The sequence below is a fragment of the Carlito syrichta genome, unplaced genomic scaffold (assembly GCF_000164805.1).
Source record: "Carlito syrichta isolate Samal-C Ts95f unplaced genomic scaffold, Tarsius_syrichta-2.0.1 Scaffold301625, whole genome shotgun sequence".
NCBI classification, from domain to species: Eukaryota; Metazoa; Chordata; class Mammalia; order Primates; family Tarsiidae; genus Carlito; species Carlito syrichta.
This window is the reverse complement of record NW_007245721.1, coordinates 101,912-120,204: the sequence shown is the minus strand read 5'-3', so window position 1 is coordinate 120,204 and position 18,293 is coordinate 101,912. Positions and strand designations below refer to the sequence as shown.

The window sequence follows — 18,293 nt, the reverse complement described above, 5'->3', positions numbered from 1 at the left end:
GTTTACCAAGAGCCAAGCTGCCTGTGCTGCCAGCAGAACTGGTCCCCTGAGCCAAAAGCCCCGAGTCTATTCAAAGGGCAGCCTCAGGGCCCATGAGATACCCTGTGATAGCCTAGAGGAAACTGATGTGGGCGTCAGAGCAACTGGGAGTTCTTACTAAGCAAGCAGCAGCTAAAATCAGGCAGGGCACCCCCCATCATATGCCCCCCAAGAGAAGCCAGCCTGCAGATGGTACTGCCCTCTGTGTCTGAGCCTGTAGGAAATAGATGCCGGCACCTCTCCCTCAACCCCAACTCAGCCCAGCCAGGGGCCCAGGCAGGGCTGTGTGGCTCCACTAGGAGCAAGATACACACACGATTACCTTGGTTGGCGAGAATGGGCTGGGGCAGAGAGGCAGAGGTGGAAACCACGGTGGGAGGAGAGCCGCTGGGTCTGGCACAGGGGGCAGCTGAGAGCCGGGAATCCTCACCAGCCTGAGGAGGAGTGCTCAGGTCAGCCGGGAGAGAAGAGAAGCTCAGGAAGAGCAGAACTCAACAAGGCCAGGGATGTGAAGAGGAGGAGCTCAACAGTTCTCACTACTGGTGCTAGTAGGGATGGTGCTGCCTAATCCTCACAGCAGGTACTGTCACTGGCCCCACCCCACAGATGAGAACACAGAGGTTGTGACCTGACCACGGTCATGCAGCCAGGGAGTGGTATATCCAGGACTTGAACTTGGCGGCCCCAAGCAATCCCACAACCCAGGTTCCCCATGAACCAGCTCTTCCCTTGGCTGGCTCGGCTCCACTGTCTCTCCCCACCTCCCACACAAAAACCCACCTTTCTCTCTGGGTTGCTCAGTTTGGACTTGACCTCCTTGGCTTTCTGAATTGCTTTCAGCACTTCCACAGTGTCCAGCTCCTTCTCTGTAGTCACTGTGTCATCCAGACAGACCTAGAGAGAGTCCAGAAAACGGCCATCAACATGGGGACTGGCGAGCATGGCGGGAGGACAGTGGCAGGGCCCTGCTGAGAAGTGGGCCTGAGCTGCTATAGGCCAGGCCCCGTGAAGACACCAGAGGCCGAGGGAGGCTCAGCCCACTGAGAGGCGGCTCCTCACCACCCAAGGAAGTGACCTGGAACACCTTGGAGGGGCCTAGCAGGGGCCTAGGGGAAGGGGTGCCTTGAATTAAGCCCCCAGTTATAAGCAGAGCACAGATCATCAAAGAGCAAGGGGAGAGCCTTCCAGACAGGAGAACAGAAGGACAAAGGCATGGAAAGTGGCAGAAGAGAGAAGGGTCTGCCTCCTGCAAGTGCAGGAGAGAGCTGTGGTTGGCAGGCAATCGGGGAGGCAGTAGGGCCAAATGAGGGAAAGTCCCACGGGACTGGACAGGAGCTGACACCTGTGACCTGGGAGACTCCCAAGGTCTGGAGCCCAGCAGAGAAAGAGATGGTATCTTGTAAAGACTGACTTGGGGACAGTGATAAGGGTCACCTGGAGCCAAAAAAGGGAGGTGGGATGCAAACACTCCCAGGCCTGGGATCTGGGGAGACCACAAGATCTGAGGACCTGTCGGTGGGGGGACCTGTCTGCTTGAGGCCAAAGAGGGGGTGAACCTGGCTAGGACTATTTGGTCAGCATGCTGGCAGGTGGGCAGACACAGCCAGTGCCAGCAGATAGGCAGGGCTAGATAGACAAAAGCAAACTCTTCAGGTTTGTAGTCAGAAACTATGGTTACAAGTTGTCCAGGAAACATGATTATTTCAAGGATCATATTTCTGACCCCTGCTTAGAATAAACAATATTATCCTGACAGAAAGGGCGGAAGATGCGAGGGAGCCTTTTCCTGGGGAGATAGTGGACTTCCCAGAACCAAGAGGTTCTCAAGGGCCAGGATGTTCTGAAGCAGGTGAGAGTAGAACAGACGTCCCCCATGCTCTGCCCCACAGACATGGACTCCATCCCGCTGCCTCCCTGGGCTCTTGTGACCATGCTGGGGCTTACCTCAGAGGCCCTCTCTCCGAACTGAGCAAGCACCTTGGTCCGGTAATCAGGGATAATGCTCAGAGGGTTGTTCAGCAGAGCCACATGCTCCAGACATGGAAGGCTGCCTATGCTCCGCACCTCCTCCATCTGCAAGGCATGAGTTCCATTCCCTTTGGTCCCTTCTCTTAACACTTCAGCAACACGCCAACATGTTTCACGGCCTCTTCTAAATGAAAGGAATCTTAACATCTTCTTTAAAGTGACAAACGCCAAGGCACAGAAGTCCTGGAGCTCTGAGAGCCTTCTGTGATGCGGCTCACCTGTTCAATTCTGTTGTCGCTGAGATCCAGGTTGACCAGTGAGTAGAGCTTGTGCAGGCCACTCAGACTCTCCAGGAGGTTGCCCGCTAGGTTCAGGGTCTTGATGTTCCCCAGTTTGGTGTGAAGCCCTTCCAAGGAGCAGAGCTTGTTGTAGGACAGGTCCAGATGCACGAGGTTGTACAGGTGCTGCAGCATTGAGAATGGCACAAAGCAACTTAGGCCAAGTCTCCAAAGAAAAGGGTTAACGGCATGACAGGCGTTCCAATCCAAACCACCCAGTTCTGCAAGTCACTCTGACAGTTATGTGGCAGGGAAATCCCTTCTCTCCCCTGCACAGTCCACAGCATCGTGGCACGCCTGCAGGGTGGGGTAGGCATTAAAAACAAAGCTGTCCACCTTCAGGACAGAGGTATATCATCATACTGGGTTTATATCTATTTATCTTTTCTAATTCTTTGAAACTAGAGCAATAATCACTCAGTGTGCACTGCTGGGACCTAAAGGGAAGGTGGCAGCCCCTGCCCTTACAAACCCCTAGCTATGGTCAAATTCCCAAGGCTGCATCTCCTTAACTCACAGAATGGGACCTTGGGAGCACCTGCAGGCAGCACTGGTCTCCAAAGATATTACCTGCAGATTGTCCACAAGCAGCAATCCATTGTGGCTCAGGTCAAGGAACTCAATCTTTGGGATCAATTTCTTGTGAAAGAAAAGAACACATGATATTACTCTAGGAGGCTGGACCACTGGATCCTACACAGTGCCAGCACACAGTGGACAGGCATCCCAGTACCCTTCCTCCTGACCACCGACTCCTGGTTGGATGTCCCTGCAGGGCCACTCACATGACACCTCCTGCTGCCCAGCCAGCAATACACCCAAAGGTGCTATCTACCAGTTTTACAGAACACTTGGCTTGTAAAAATGACACACGTTAAGGTTCCAGCCAGAGAAGAGAGTCTGTCCTTCAACTCTGCCTACACCCACCAAGCAGCACAAATACAGGAACCACACTCTTACTGTGCAAATGCCCTCTGGATGTCAGTCTTACACGGGCACATCTATAATCTACGGAGTGATTTTCCTGCTCCGCTCCTTGGAGTAAATATCACTTACTGTGGTTCTATTATAACAAATGTACATGCAATAATAGACTTTATTTGGTTTTAGGTATACCACACCAATTTTAAATAATCCCATTTTGAAATTAACTTAAAATCGTAGACAATGCACAGAGCACTGGATACAGGTTTTCCGAGGTCCTCCAGAAAAAGCAAAGTTAAATATCCAACTTCAGGGTTTGGTCAGGTCAGAGAAGCCCCCAGTACCCGATGCTGAGAGCATACCACAGACTCGTCAATCTTGGAGATGCTGTTGTGGCTCAGGTCAAGAGTGGTCAGTGCTTGCCAAGTAGGAATAATGGCAGTCACAGGGCCTTCCAGGGCTGTGCCTTCTGGCTCCCACTCATCAAATTCTGACGCTTCAGGAACAAGGACTTCCTGCATAAGAACATCTGTTGAGCACCACACTCGGGCCCTCACGCAACACTCACTGGGAACACAATCATTGCAAAATTTGAGGAAGGGCTGGAGCATATTTAGCATGTGGAAGTGAACTTGCATTTAAACAGGGCTTTGGTTCATATGCTTTCAACAATTGTGAAATAAGGAAAAGCTCCGCCATTTAACAGTCACTTAGAATGTGCTTGGTCCTGCTTCTAGAGCAATGCTTTTCAAGCCCACAGGGCCTTCAGCTACATGGTGATAACTTTTCTGGCTTAAATCTCAGAGGTTACAGATCAGAATTCAGGGTGTTTCCAGGTAACTGAGTTCTCTAAGCTGACGATGTGGTCCTCATTGTGGACAGCAGGACTTTTGACTGTTACTTCACAGGGACAAAGTCCAGTGATACTAAGACAATGGTGGCAGCAGGGAGCCCAAAGACCATTGCAAGGGAGGGAGGGAGGCCTCCTTGTTTTGATTTGTGACACCCAAAGACCTCTATTCTCGAAATGGGTCACTTCAAGCTCCTGCTGCCAGGCAGCAAGGAATGCTCAGAGAGGGACTGGGTGACCCAACGCCCTCACTCTCTCCGCAAGCCCCAACAGAAAAACTTTTCACCAAGCCCAAATCTTGATTGGACACCTTAAGTCATAAAATTAGCCACTTTATGCTTTTTCTACACTCTGGAAAGGATTTTACCATTAGCAACATGCAACCCATACAAAGGCAAATAGAAAAGTAAAGTTCCTATAATCCCAATTCAAATGTTTCTGTTGTTCACGTACATACAACAGGACCTAGCACTTCCACAATTTCACCTTCTACGTCAAGTCCCTGGAGCCCAGGCTTGTTAAGCTAAGAGAAAAGGGCTATTATATCACTCTAAGACCCTGTCATTTGCCACAGCTTAACAATCTGTTCACTGAAAACAAGGACTTTTTTTTGGGGGGGTAAGAACCCAGTTTCTTAAAATGTCTTGTTGACAACATTGATTTTGGGTGATGATGTGAACTAAAGTGTCTCAGGAGGTCCTGTGTGAGTGGTTGCCCAGGGGAAGGTCAAGCTCTGGGTACTGACACACATAGCAGCATCCACACCCATCCTCAGTGGGTGTGGATAGTCCAGGCACCTGGTCTCATAGACAGTGCCCTAGGCAGGAAACAGGTGAAGCTTACTTTCATTGAGGTTGCTGAGAAGCGGACACTCATCGTGGCTAAGGTAGGCTTTGATGCGACCAGCCCGCGGATGTGCTTAGCATCACAGTGACTTATCTGGAACAAGGAACAGCTGTGTCTCAGAAATGGCATCCTTGCTCCAACAGAAGCCCTAGGAAGTGGGTGTTCATCACCCCCACACAAAAGCATAACAATAGGCAAGCCTCAAATCCTCAGAGACAGGAGACGACTCAAAATTTAAGTCTATTTCTCAGAGTTTAGTGCTGACCAAACATCCTCTGAAGTATCTGGGAGGAAAGGCATCTATCAGACTCACAATGAACTGCAAATTCTAGTTCTTCTGAAAGGGCTGCTTGGGGCTGGGCAGGTGGACACAAAGTGTGGGTTGTGAAAGCTGAGCTGAAGATCAAGGGGCCTCTACAACATGGTGAATGTGATGGGACTTCTTGCTGGCCTAGCCCCTGCTCCACTGGCCTCAGTGTGCTGCGGCAAGGAGAAAAGTACAGGCCAAGGCACACTCCCTGAGCTACCTGCCTGCTGAGCAGGGCTGGGTCAGTCTTCTTCTCACTTCCCAGCCCTCACTGGGTCTGCAGTGGTTGAAGCACGCCACATGTTTCCATCAGGTGGCATGGTCCTCAAGGTCTCTGAGACAAAGCCTAAATTGTTGCAGGCAGAGTAGCCCAATGGGTAGCAGAGGCTCTGAAATCAGACTCAGGTAAATTCAAATCCCGGCTTTCCCCTCATTAATAGTGGGGTCCTGGCCAAACTTCCTTATCTCCTCAAGCCTCTATTTCCTCAACTATAAAATGGGACTAAAAATGCCCTCTTCCCAGGGCTGTTGGGAAGATTCAGTCAAGTAGACATGGGGCACAGGGCAGAACATAAAGCCATACTGAAGAAAATATGCTTTAAAACCTTTTTTTAGTATTCATTACTGTCTCCCCCTCTTTTCAAAATGACAACAAAACTGGCACTGTGAACCAGAGAATTCAGTAGTCAGTAATGCAAAGCATTTCTTGTTATGTGTGGGCACCCAGAAAGCAGGGCACTCTCAAAGCCCTTTGCTGATCTACCTCGGGAAACAGACTTGGAACTGGCTGACCCTTAGGATGACTTCCCAAGACTTCAACTTGAACAGCACACTCACCCTGACCCTGTGAGGAGGCCCAGTAGGAGCCAGGTGCAGGTGCTCTGCCCTGTCTAAATGCCAGTGGCAGAGACACACAGACCAGCCAAAGACAGGAGGGCCCCTCTTCTCTGCCTTCAGAAGGCCTGGCTTACCAACATGCAATCTGTCACACACTGCCAAACACGAAAGCAACAGTGCCTTATGATGAAATCAAGATACCCGAAATCACAATCACTCCCTCTTCAGAGTCAGGAGCGAGAAGATGCCTGCACAGGGCTTGGCTCTATCTGCATCCCAGCAGCCCCAGGACTTACCTCCACCTGATGAAGGGACTTGAATATTGACAAATCAAATGGCAGGAGCTGCTCCTGAATGTTGCTGGTCCCAAAAGGTCCTTCTGTGCCAGAAACCTGAGGCCAAAAATGTACCTTGAATCAGGGATGATGCTGCCACCACTCCCCATCACGTCCACAGGGCTGAGTGGCAGCAGCAGACAAGGCTGAAGTTTTCACTTTTGCCTTCAACAAAGCAGGCTAAGGCCTAGGTTTAAAGTCACGGCTGCCCCCTGGTGCCCACAGCCAGAACCACAGTGCCAAGGATACCAGCTGGCCTGCCTTCTGCTGATAACTCCCCATAGTCTCCTTAATATAGGGCCAGCCAGAGTGAGCTGTTAGGCCCTCAGGCAGGTTTCACTCCCACTGGCTGATGGTTCTCCACAACTGAACCGCTGCAGCTTTACCTTGAGGTACTTAAGGCGACAGGTGAAGTCCAGGATGTGCCCAAGGTCAGTCTTGGCGTCTCCGCTGGCACATGTGGGCTTTCCTTGCTGCAGCTGCTCGGTGACTGCATAGAGCTGCAGGGGCCCGATGGCAAAGACCTCACCGGCCCCCAGGAGCTGTTCACCTGCAACAGCCACATCTTGAGGGATGAGTGTCCATCCCCAGCCCTCATGCGGCCAGGGCCTCTATCCACCAGGCCAACAGTCAACAAACACTTGGCAAATACCTATTATGTACACCTACTGTATCAGGGCAAAGTCATGGCCCTGAATATGCAGGAGTGGCTGTCCCGAGTACACCCTGGGCACAGGGCAACCCTAGGCAGGGGATGACTGAGGAGGGCAGGGCCATGGGGCTGAAGAGCCACCCTGAGGACTGAGGCCAAGACTGAAGGCACTAAGCCAGGGTAAAGCCGATGAGAGGCAGCATTCTGGGCAACAGACCCATGCTGCAACCTCCAAGATGCAGACATTCAGGTGTACAGGTCTAAGAGGTCAGCACAGTGCAGAGCCTGTGAGTAGGAAGGGTTCTGAGCCAGAATGACTGCCTTGGTCCTTGCTCTACTCCTTCCAGTCACGTATCCTCAGGCAGGCTACTGGGCCTCTGACCCTCAGGGTCCCCGTCTATACCTGTGGCTCCTGGGGGAAGGCAAGGAAATGCTAAACACAGGCCAGGTAGAAGGTAGCACTTACTACACACTAGCTACGATTACTGTGCTCTCTGGCAGGGACAGGACCCAAGGTCAGTATCTAACTTACCCTTTCAGATAAGCACAAACGAGGTGCAAGGCAACATGCCACCAACCACCCAGCACCCTACCACAGGGCTTTGGAGTAGCTCCTGAGCCTGAGGGTGAGTCCCCAACACAGGCACTCCAAAGTCCCAAGGTGAAGGACCATAGCTCCTCAGACCTGGCTACCTACAGCACAAGTAGGCGGGCAGGCTTAGATGCAGACCAGGTCTAGGAAATTGAGCAAACAACCCCAAGCCAGTGGATCCCAGCTAGGACTCACTCAGCGAAGCACAACAGATTGAGTTCTGTGTCACTCTGGACCTCTGGCTGCCTAGTAGAGCTAAGCAAGTTGTGCCCAGTATTTTAAGGACCTATGGCCACATACCTTTTTCAAAGAGCTCTTCGGCCAGTGCCGCAGTGATGCCATTTATTTCCTGCAGAGAACACAAAACCTGGGGTTAGATCGTCCACCTGCCCCAGTCACTGGAATCCCTGCATCTACCTGCTCTGCTCTGGCAGTGCCAACTCTCTAGAAGGTTAAACAAAATAAAGGAGAGGATAAACCTGTAACAAAGCAAGGGGGTCAGAAAGGAAAGCTAAATACTCTTGTGATGTGAATGCCTGAAATGTCTCCTCAAAAGCAGAAGGAAACCAGACAAATGCTGCAACTCCCAGTCCACCCAGGTACTGGCTGAGTGCACTATGGCCCAGGAAGCCAGCAGGGCAGGGCTATGCCAAAGGCTTCTGGGAAACCAGAAGTTTCCAAAACTGGCCCTGGGAGTTCCTAGAAGAGGGTGTGACAGAGAGGAAGTCCTATTTCTTTTGGAAAAGAAGCTCCAGTTACCCTAGTGGGTGAGGGACTCCCAGAGCCCACTCTCCCAGGGAATGACCATTTCCACTTTCTCCAATGTTTCAGAAGTGTGTCAGGAAAGAGTGAGCATCTGTTCTTCTTGTGCTCACCCCTTCCAGAGCACAACAGTAACACTCAGTCCAGAGGCACAAGAAAGTGGCAGGAAGGAACTTGTTTCTTAAATGATATGAGGATGGAGGCATGGCAAGGACAAGCCTCTAGTCATGAGCTGCTAACTTGCTGGGATCTTAATTCATGCTGGGCAGCAGCCTGAGCACTTGGTAGGTCCTGGCTCCCTGAACCCTCTCACACCCACAGGAAGAGGCTGCTCTCCTGAACCCTGGCTCACAGATGAGCAAACTGAGGTGAAAAGGTGCTGTGACCCTCTGATTCTGCACAGCCAGAAACTGGCAAAGTCACACTCAAGCACTTGGCCTCTCTGTACACAACCAGTTGCCTCAGCACTTCAGTGGTATAATCATGGGGCTGGTATGGTCCCCCAGTCTCAGACCCACACCCCCGCATCCCTCAGGTAAGAACTATAACAAATGGACAGATGGCAGCCAACAAGTCTTTTCGTAAACAGGTCCAGATGGAGGCTACATAATCACTCTCATAACGCACAGGAACATCACTGCCACCAGAACATGCAATTCACGTGTTTATGGGACTCAAAAGGCACCAGGCCACAGGGGACAGGGTGTCCTTTTCCTGTTTTTCTCTTTGGTTGTTTGTCTTTTTCTTATTGTCTTTTATATATCACAGCTATCTTAATGGTTGTTCATATGTTGCAAATATTTCCTCCCAGTCTGTGTATGTCCTACCTTTGTTCATGGTGGCTTTCCTGACAAAGAAGTTGTTCATTTTTATGTTGTTTAACCTGTAATTACTTTCCTTTGTGATTTTCTGGAGCCTTTTCCTCCTACCCCAAGATTATAAAAATATTCTCCTAATTTTCTTTTGGTCTCTTACAGTATCTTTAAAAAATGAGTGTCTTTAATCTGCTTGAAATTCAGTTTATATACAGTGTGAGAATAATCCCCTCCCTCCTCCCCACAGACAAAAAGCCAAAGGGAGCAAAATAGGCAAAGAGAACCCTAGCTTCAAGGGATTCAGAGTCTGGCAGGGTGCAGGTCTAAATGTGAAAGGGTCAACAGAGGGACACAGCAGGCTCTGAGCAGGAGAGAGTTCCAGCAAGAAGTGAGAGGAGAGGCTAAAGGTTCACTCTGAAGTTCAACTTCAGTCACTTAAACTCAATTACCTTCCCTTTGGCAGATGTGAAGAACTGAAGACCAGAAAGAGCTTGGCATGACCCAAGGGCTGTTTCTCCATGGAAGGTTTTGAAAACCAAGCCCTGTCTACAGATCAGCACTCTCCCACCCTCTTCATCAGATCGCCTGGATCAGAGCAGGTCCCAGGAGCTATCAATCTATGTCCACCTCAATTCCCAAGAGCAGCTCCAGGGCCTCTCAGTTACCATGTCATGGACACAAGGCTCCTACAGTTGTCCCATGGGAAGAGTTCCCCATGATCAACACTGAGCAGCCCTCACTTTCAATGGCACATTTCCTTGGACAGCTGTCAGCACCAAAAGAACAGTGAAAAAATCACCCTGGGCCAGGTGTGGTGGCATGTGTCTGTAGTTCAATCTACTCTCAAGGATGAGGTAAAAGGACTGTTTGAGTTCTGGAGTTCAAGTCCAGCTGGGCATTTCTCTTCCAAAAAGAAAAAAGAAAAGAAAAATCACCCTGGACACCAGCCCCTCTAAGAGGACAGAGCTGGAATTTCCGGAAAATGCAGAATGCTGAGAGAGAGTAAAAGTAAGGGCCAAGGGTTCCTACTAAGCAAAGAGAAGCTTTTGCTTCTGAGGAATCTCAAAAGCAAACCCTAATAATTTCTCTCCCAACTCTTTGAGGCACAGGAAGTGCATACTGCTGCAATACTTTCAACTTGGTTTCCCAGGTCAACCTTCATCTTGGCAGGGAGACCGAATCATAGAGGAGCACAGAAATGACTCAGCCCCCAAAGCTAGAACACTGGCCTCATCAGAAACTTCTCTGGCCAAACTGTGGGCTTGTGACAAAGGTGTGCAATGTCAAGCCATCCCATGGCAGAAATCAGGGAGTTTCAGTGGCCCCTGGGCCCAAGCTGCTGCAGACACTCCCCAAGGGTCACCTGTGGGGACATGCCCCACGTGCTCTACCCCATCTGTGGTGAAGGGGCTTGAAGTGCTTTGGGGTTCCATGAATGTCTGAACTGAAATGTACTTTTAAAAAGGACATTATTTATACCTCATAAAAATTTCAATTAAATGAAGACATCGTTATTGCTATGTTTACAAACTATAATACAAACCTTCCTCACTACCCCCTGCCAGGAGCCTGTGTCAGTGTGCAGCCTTGTGCAGAGGTTTGAACTTCACATAAACATGCCATGGACTCTCTGGGCGGTGGCTCTGCAGCTTACATTCTGACTGAGCATGCAGCATACCCCAAGGCACTAAATGAAAAGCCCTAGCCAGGTTCTGGCACTTTTGCTTGGCACACGTTTGAGTAGCACACTTGTCAGTGGGGTGTTAGCCTGGGAATTAATTACATGTCACTGAGGCCATCACCCAAGTATAGCTTAGATACACATGAAAAGAGTTGGGGGTCCTCGTCTAACTTTTGTTTATGCTGGCAATGAGGGATTCTAGCAGGAGTCAGGCAAATTATACATGATTCAATCTTAGGCAAAAATTCCCCAGTGAGGAGGTCAATCTAAATTTTAACTGAAAAGAGTTATAAAACTGTGATTTGAAAAGAAGTCTGTTATCGTTCACAGCTTCAGTACTTTGCAACTAAAACAAATGATGGAAATAAACTAGATGCTAAAGCCAATGTTAAGATGATAACAATTCAGCTGGGCTCAGTGGCTCAGCCTGTAATCCTGCGCCTTGGGAGGCTGAGGTGAGTGGACTGCCTGAGTCCGCAGGTTCGAGACCCGCCTGGGCAACTTGGCGAGACCCCATCTCTACAATAAATCAAAAAATTAGCCGGGCATGGTAGCGCACGCCTGTAGTTCCAGCTACTTGGAAGGCTGAGGCAGAAGGATTGCCTGAGCCCAGTAGGTTGAGGCTGCGGTGGCCGGGAGCGTGCCACTCCACTCCAGTCTGGGTGACAGAGTGAGACTCCCAACTCAAAAAATAAAATTAAAAAAAGATGATAATAATTCAACACAGTTCCCTGATTCCAATTTTTGAAAAGCATCTTTGTTCTAGCTAACTGGCTTTAAAATAAGAAAAGGATATGGCCGGGTGTGGCGGCTCAGCCTGTAATCCCAGCATTTTGGGAGGCTGAGGCAAGAGAATTGCCTGAGCCCAGGGATCCAAGACCAGCCTGGGCAACTTGGTGAGACCTCGTGTCTACAATAAGTCACAAAAAACTAGCCAGATATGGTGGCGTGCGTCTGTAGTTTCAGCTACTTGGAAGGCTGAGGTGGAAGGATTGCCTAAGCCCAGCAGGTGGAGGCTGCGGTGGTCATGAGCATGCCACTGCACTCCAGCCTGGGCGACAAGAATGAGACTCCAACTCCAAGAAAAGGGAAAAGAATATAAATACCTTTCAAGAGAACTGAGTGTCTTTCCTTACCAGAACAGTCCAGTAATGGCTAACACATGGCCAGCCCTGACCCTGGGTCTACCACTCTTCTAAACCTTTGACCTTCACTGCCTAGACTCTTGTAGGATTCACAAGGGTGCTGGGTCATCAATCTGCAGTTCACAGTAGAGGAACCGGGACAGAGAGGTTAAATGACCAAGTGTCCTCCCCAGCATGGTATGCTGGAATTCTCCGTAGGATTCCATTTCACTGAGTTTGAAAACCTCTGTTCTCGGGGTTCTGTGATGAGGTCTGTCACCATGGGTCAAGGAGGATCAGGGCACAGCTATCTGGAGAGACAGTAGAGCAATAGGCCTATTGTGCAGTCTGCCCTCTCCCTGCAACACAGGCTGCACCATCCCTGGACTCTCCATCCCAGAGCTGGGAGAGAAGTAGTGCCTTTTTTCCTTGTCATAAAGATCTGCACAGATGTGATGGTGCAAGCCTATAGTTCCAGTTATTCTAGCCAGAGTGATAGAGGGGACTCTGGCTTAAAAAAAAAAAAAAAGGACCCACACCAAAAAAGAATGCAGTTGGTCCCCTACCTCACATCATATACAAAAATTAACTGAAAATGGATCCAAGACCTAAATGTAAGAGCTAAAACTACAAAACTCTTAAAGGAAAATATAGTTACAAATCTTTATTAGGCAATGGTTTCTCAGATAAGACACCAAAAACACAGATGACCAAAGGAAAAAACTGATGAATTGAACTTAATCAAAATCTAAAAGTTTTGTGCTTCAAAGGATACTATCAAGAAAATGAAAAGACATCCCAAGTTGTCTTTAAAATAAAAAAGGAAAAAAAAAAAAGAAAAGACAACTTACAGAATGGGAGGAATTATTTGCCTATCCTATTTCTGGTAAGAGTCTACTATCCAAAATACATAAAGAACTCTTGCAATTCAACAATTAAAAAAGCTAACCCTATTTTTGAAAGAACAAAAGATAGAATACATTTCTCCAAAGAAGATATATAAATGGTCAGTAAGCATATGAGGCCAGGTATAGTGGCCTTTTATCCCAGAACTTTGAGAGGCTGAGGTGAGAGGACTGCCTGCGCCCAGGGGTTCGAGACCAGACTGGACAACATGGTAAGACCTCATCTCTACAATAAATCAAAAAATTAGCTGGGAGTACATGCCTATAGTCCTAGCTACTTGGAAGGCTGAGGTGAAGGATCATCTGAGACCAGCAGATCGAGGCTGCAGTAGCCATGATAGTGCTACTGCACTCCAGCCTGTGCAACAGAGTGAGATTCTGACTCAAAAAAAATAAATAAAAATAAAAAATAAGCATATGAAAAGAGGTTCAGCCAGGCGTGGTGGCTCAGCCTGTAATCCCGGCACTTTGGGAGGCCGAGGTGAGAGGACTGCCTGAGCCCAGGGGTTCGAGACCAACTTGGTGACACTTCGTCTCTACAATAAATCACACACACAAAAAGCCAGACATGGTGGCATGTGTCTGTAGTTCCAGCTACTTGGAAGGTTGAGGCAAAAGGATTGCCTAAGCCAGCAGATCAAAGTTATAGTGGCTGTGAGCATGCTACTGTACTCCAGCCTGGGCAACAAGAGTGATACTCCAACTCAAAAAAAAAAAAAAAAGAAAAAGTTCAACATCATCGGTCATTAGCAAAACGCAAATCAAAACCACAAGGAGATACCACTTCATACCCCATAAGGCATCTATATTCAAAAAAATGGACAAGAACAAGTGTTACCAAGGATGTGGGGAAATTAGAACCTATATATCACTAGCGGGAATGTAAAATGGTACAGCAACTTTGGAAAACAATTTGGCAGTTTTCCAAAAACAGTCACCATATAACCCAGTTTCTATTTCTGGTTATGTACCTAACAAAAATGAAAACATAAGTTCACACAAAAAACTTTTTTTTTTTGAGTAGGGTCTGTCACTCAGACTGGAATGCAGTTCTAAGACCATGGCTCACCACAGCCTAGACCGCCACAGCTCAGACGATCCTCTAACCTTAGCCTCCTGAGTAGCTGGGATTACAGGCATGTGCCACCATGACTGGCTAACTTTTTTTTTTTTGTAGAATCAAAGTTTCACTATGGTGTTTAGGCTGGTGTTCGATTCCTGGGCTCAAGCGATTCTCCCACCTTTGCCTCCCACAGTGCTGGGATTACAGGTGTGAGCCACCATGCCCAGCCTCACATAAAAAATTATACACAAATGTTCACAGTAGCATTCTTCACAATAGCCAAAAAGTACAAATAACCCAAATGCTCATCAACTGATAATGGATAAACATAGTGTGGTACACCCAAATAAAACAGTATTACTGAGTCACAAAAGGACTAAGAGATTCATGCTACGATATGAATGGACCTGGAAAATCATAATGCTACATGAAAGAAGTCAGTCACAAAAAAGTCACATATTGTATGATTCCATTTATATGAAATGTCCAGAATAGGCAAATCTATACAGACAGAAAGATTAGTAGTGACTGCTGGGGACTGTGGGGTAGAGAGGGATGAGAAGTTATTGCTTTTTGGGGTGAGTAAATGTTCTGGAATTAGAGAGTGGTAATGGTTGCAAAACTTTGTAACTATACTAAAAACTAAACTGTACACTTTATAAGAGTGAATCTTATGGTATGTGAATTATACCTCAATTTTTAAAAAAATCCACAAAACAACCAAATAACTCCCTGGGTCCATCCTGTCTAATGTCAGCAACAAGAGGTGGAACACATTAGCGACAATTTCAGAGAAGACACCAATGGTACAAAGGTCAAGAAAAACATTTCCTAGAGAGCATTCAGCCTGGAAAAAAGGCTGACAAATCTTTTAGACCTGTTTGTTTAAACCCAAATGAAGTACTAATCCAGTGGTTCTCAACAGGGGGCAATTTTTCCCTCCAGGGGGACATTTGGCAGTATCTGGAGACATCTTTAGTTGCCACAACCGGGTAGGGAAGTGCTACTGGCATCTAATGGGTAGAGGCCAGAGTGCTGCTGAACAGTGCACAAGACAGTCCCTACAGCAACAAATCATTCATCCAAAACATCCACAGTGCCACTGCTGAGAAGCCTTGCTTTAATCTAATGATGGGTCCAATTACTTTTTCAAATCCCTGGATTTATATAGCCTGGGGACCTGTCTGATAACCATAATTTCAAATATCTCCAAAATGTTCCAAGGAGTAGAGCATGCCTCACACCAGAACCATGGATGGAGCCAGGTCCAGGCCCATCTCAGGCAAACCAGTCTCAAAAGAGCAGTTCAGGCCTTTTCATGCTCAGAGTTGGGCAGACCTGAGGCAGCCAATGAGACTGCCTTTCCTCAAAGTCTCAAGCAATGAATTACATTCTCAAAGGGCTGCTCATAAGGTTTCATCCTTAAATGGCTGACCAAAGCTTTTTTAAAGTGCAGTATTTCTTAAAATACTAGCCAATGAAGTTTATCTCAAAGACTTGCATAAGGAATGCAAATTTCTTCTCACATAAGAAAAGAAAGTGTAAAAATACGTTTACAAAAGGGAATGTTGTTAACCACATACTTGCTGGTATATGCTAAATAAAATCCAAAGCACATACAGAGATCCCATCTGTAAATGCCACATAGCTCCTCCAAGCTTAATGGCCCAAGGTGAGCACTATTATCAAATTTCCAGTGCTGCAAGAAAGGTTCAGCTGTCTTACTATGAAAAGACTTTAAGAAAGTTGTATTTTAAACATGACTGGGCCTTTAAGATCATAGCCCACAGGTTTCTTCCTAAAGATGAGCCTGAAAAGGCAGTAGATTCTTTCCTATCTTCATCACATAAGGAGAAATGTTTTCGGAAAACCTATCACCTGGAGACAACTACTCAGCCTTTTGGTTTAGACCTTCTAGAATTTCCTAGACAAATATATCCATATGAGCTTTTTTCTTATAAAAATGGGACCACAGTCTACACAATGTTTTCTGACCTGCTCTTTTCATATAATAATATACTTATTTTCCCATGTCAATGAATCCACAGCTACCCCATCATCTTCCTACCAGCATGATATTCAACCGTATGGCTGTACCCTTGGATTTTTTTTCTAACATCTTCTTGCTGGACTTTTGGATTGTCTTTAGTATCTTGTTACAATCCTGGAATGACCACCTTGGTTCACATATCCTTTTTGTAGTTGCCTACTTTTCCTCAGAAAGAATTCTCTTAAGTGGAAAGGGCCAAGCTGCCTTTCCTAGTTTGACAACTCATCCTGTCACCAGGAGCTCATGAAAGTTGTTCTTCTACCCAGAAAAGAGTGCAGAGTTGCTCAATAACATACTTTCCCATCAAAGGAAGGTGTCTACCCTCAGCCTCAGCCCCCTGGCAGTACAGACCCTGACAATATGCCCCAAGATGGTAATACTCCACCTTCACAAGCAGGTCCCTTAACTAGTCTCAAGCTGTGATCCAAAAACTCAGCAAGAGTCTATGCCAGGTGTCAGTTGTTTCTAATTCAGCCTCATCTACCTGGATGGAAATCTAGCTTAAGCACCCACAGGCCATTTTTCCTAAACAAAATCCCTTGTAGTGGAGGAAAATATCTCTGTAGCCACAGTCTAATTTAAGGCAAACCTGTTAATGAATGTGCTTCTGTCCCCAGCCCATCAATAACCAGTGTGATGTCCCTCCATCTTCTAACCTAGGGTCAAAATTCAGCTGGCCTCTCCTCAAAGCTGAGGTTTACATTAGTTTGTTGCCTCTAGCTTTGGCAGTTGTGGGTTTGCAGGCAAAGGTGAAACCCCATGAGGAACTTACGTAGAAGTGAAAATGCAAGAAGTGGGCCAGCACTCTGGGGGCCACACCAGGGAAGGCAGCCAGGAGTGTCTGGAGGTAGACCTCCAGATCCTTCTCCCTCTTCTCCACCAAACTTCTTGAGTTTTTCCCAATTATCTTTTTGGGTGGAAGCAGATTTTTATCAATCTTTCTCTCTGCAACGAGCTGTAAAAAAACATAAGCACATCAACCACAGACCAAGAGGCTCTGTGCCTATGAGAGAGGCAAGCAGCCCAAGGATAGGCACGTGTCAGTATTTCCACAGCCCCTCCTGGCAGCAGTACTAGGATCAGTGATCAAACCAGTGCACCTGGAATCTGACCTCTTTAAATCCAATTAGTATTAGAATTGCCAATACAATTCCAGATAAGGAACTCTATCTAGAGACTTTGGAGACACTCAGAAAAGTAACACCTGTTGGTCCCTTAAAGTGCCATCTTTTCCAAATCAGAATGAAAACCAATGAGGGCGGTGGTGTGTCTTTAAAACACTCACACTACAAATGACCCCAAAAAAGATAACACTCTCCAAAAGCAAAGCAAGAAATGAGTCCCAACCAGATATCAACATAGAAGCTCCAAACAGCTATAGTTAGGTAGAACAAGTTCAAACCTGTCCCCTCCCCGGGAAACTGTCCCAGTAGCTCATATCCAAGCTACAACTGGCAATCTTAAAACTGAAATTCACATGTTACTTGCAGACTGTCTTGTGCTAGGATTGAATGCTACCATTTACATGGTAATTAATAAATGCAGTAACATTAATAAACTGGTTTATTAAATAAGTAAACTATAGACATGAAGTCTATCATCTACTCTGCTGCTGTCTTTCTTTTTTTTTTTTTTTTTCTGAGTTGCTGTTAAACTAACGTGTGGCTTAATGGGAACTTGGCCTAAAAGCCCCCAAGCTCTCAGACATAGACTCCTAGCATCTAAAGGTTACCTTTTCATGCAGGTCATGGAAGTCACTGTAGCGGTGCTTGACTGTCCACTCGTGGCTGCCATCAGTGACCTGGATGATGTAAACCTAAAAAGGGGAAACCAACAGCCCTGTGGCAAAGGAGCCAGCCAGCAGCACTCACTAGCTGTAGGACACTCATCCAGTAGCCAAAGTCAGGATGGCCTTGCCCACCAGCCCCTGCACCTGACCCTTGCTGAGCAGCAGGGCCTCTCTCAGTATCCTCCATGGCTGTAGCACTAGGAGGCTCATGGGATAAGCCTGTGGCTCCATCCATCAGTAAGAAATGGAAAAGGTGACTGCCACAACAAGCTACTTCTTTAGTTTTTTACCTCCTACCTCCAGGTCATTCAAAACCCAACCTGAGCCGGGTTCGGTGGCTCAGCCTGCAATCCCGCGCATTGGGAGGCTGAGGTGAGTGGATTGCCTGAGCCCGCGGGTTCGAGATCCACCTGGGC

General features: G+C 47.5%; 1 protein-coding gene across 5 annotated transcripts in view; it reads right to left on the bottom strand.

Annotated features, from left to right (window-relative positions):
• Positions 1-18,293, bottom strand: part of NISCH (nischarin) — a 33,369-nt gene that overhangs the window by 12,771 nt on the left and 2,305 nt on the right. For 4 of the 5 annotated variants that reach the window (XM_021710868.1, XM_008054984.2, XM_021710869.1 and 1 more), the window contains exons 2-13: positions 17,821-17,904; positions 16,861-17,043; positions 7,989-8,037; positions 6,831-6,994; positions 6,406-6,501; positions 4,963-5,058; positions 3,632-3,784; positions 2,916-2,984; positions 2,286-2,471; positions 1,984-2,112; positions 820-933; positions 362-473 (exon numbers count right to left, since the gene is read on the bottom strand). In XM_021710868.1, the coding sequence (XP_021566543.1) occupies positions 362-473; positions 820-933; positions 1,984-2,112; positions 2,286-2,471; positions 2,916-2,984; positions 3,632-3,784; positions 4,963-4,995 (796 nt within the window). In that variant the 5' untranslated portion in view covers positions 4,996-5,058; positions 6,406-6,501; positions 6,831-6,994; ... (1 more) ...; positions 16,861-17,043; positions 17,821-17,904. Of the gene's footprint in view, positions 1-361; positions 474-819; positions 934-1,983; positions 2,113-2,285; positions 2,472-2,915; positions 2,985-3,631; positions 3,932-4,962; positions 5,059-6,405; positions 6,502-6,830; positions 6,995-7,988; positions 8,038-16,860; positions 17,044-17,820; positions 17,905-18,293 lie in introns of those variants that run through there. The other variant, XM_021710867.1, reaches the window with a different exon arrangement.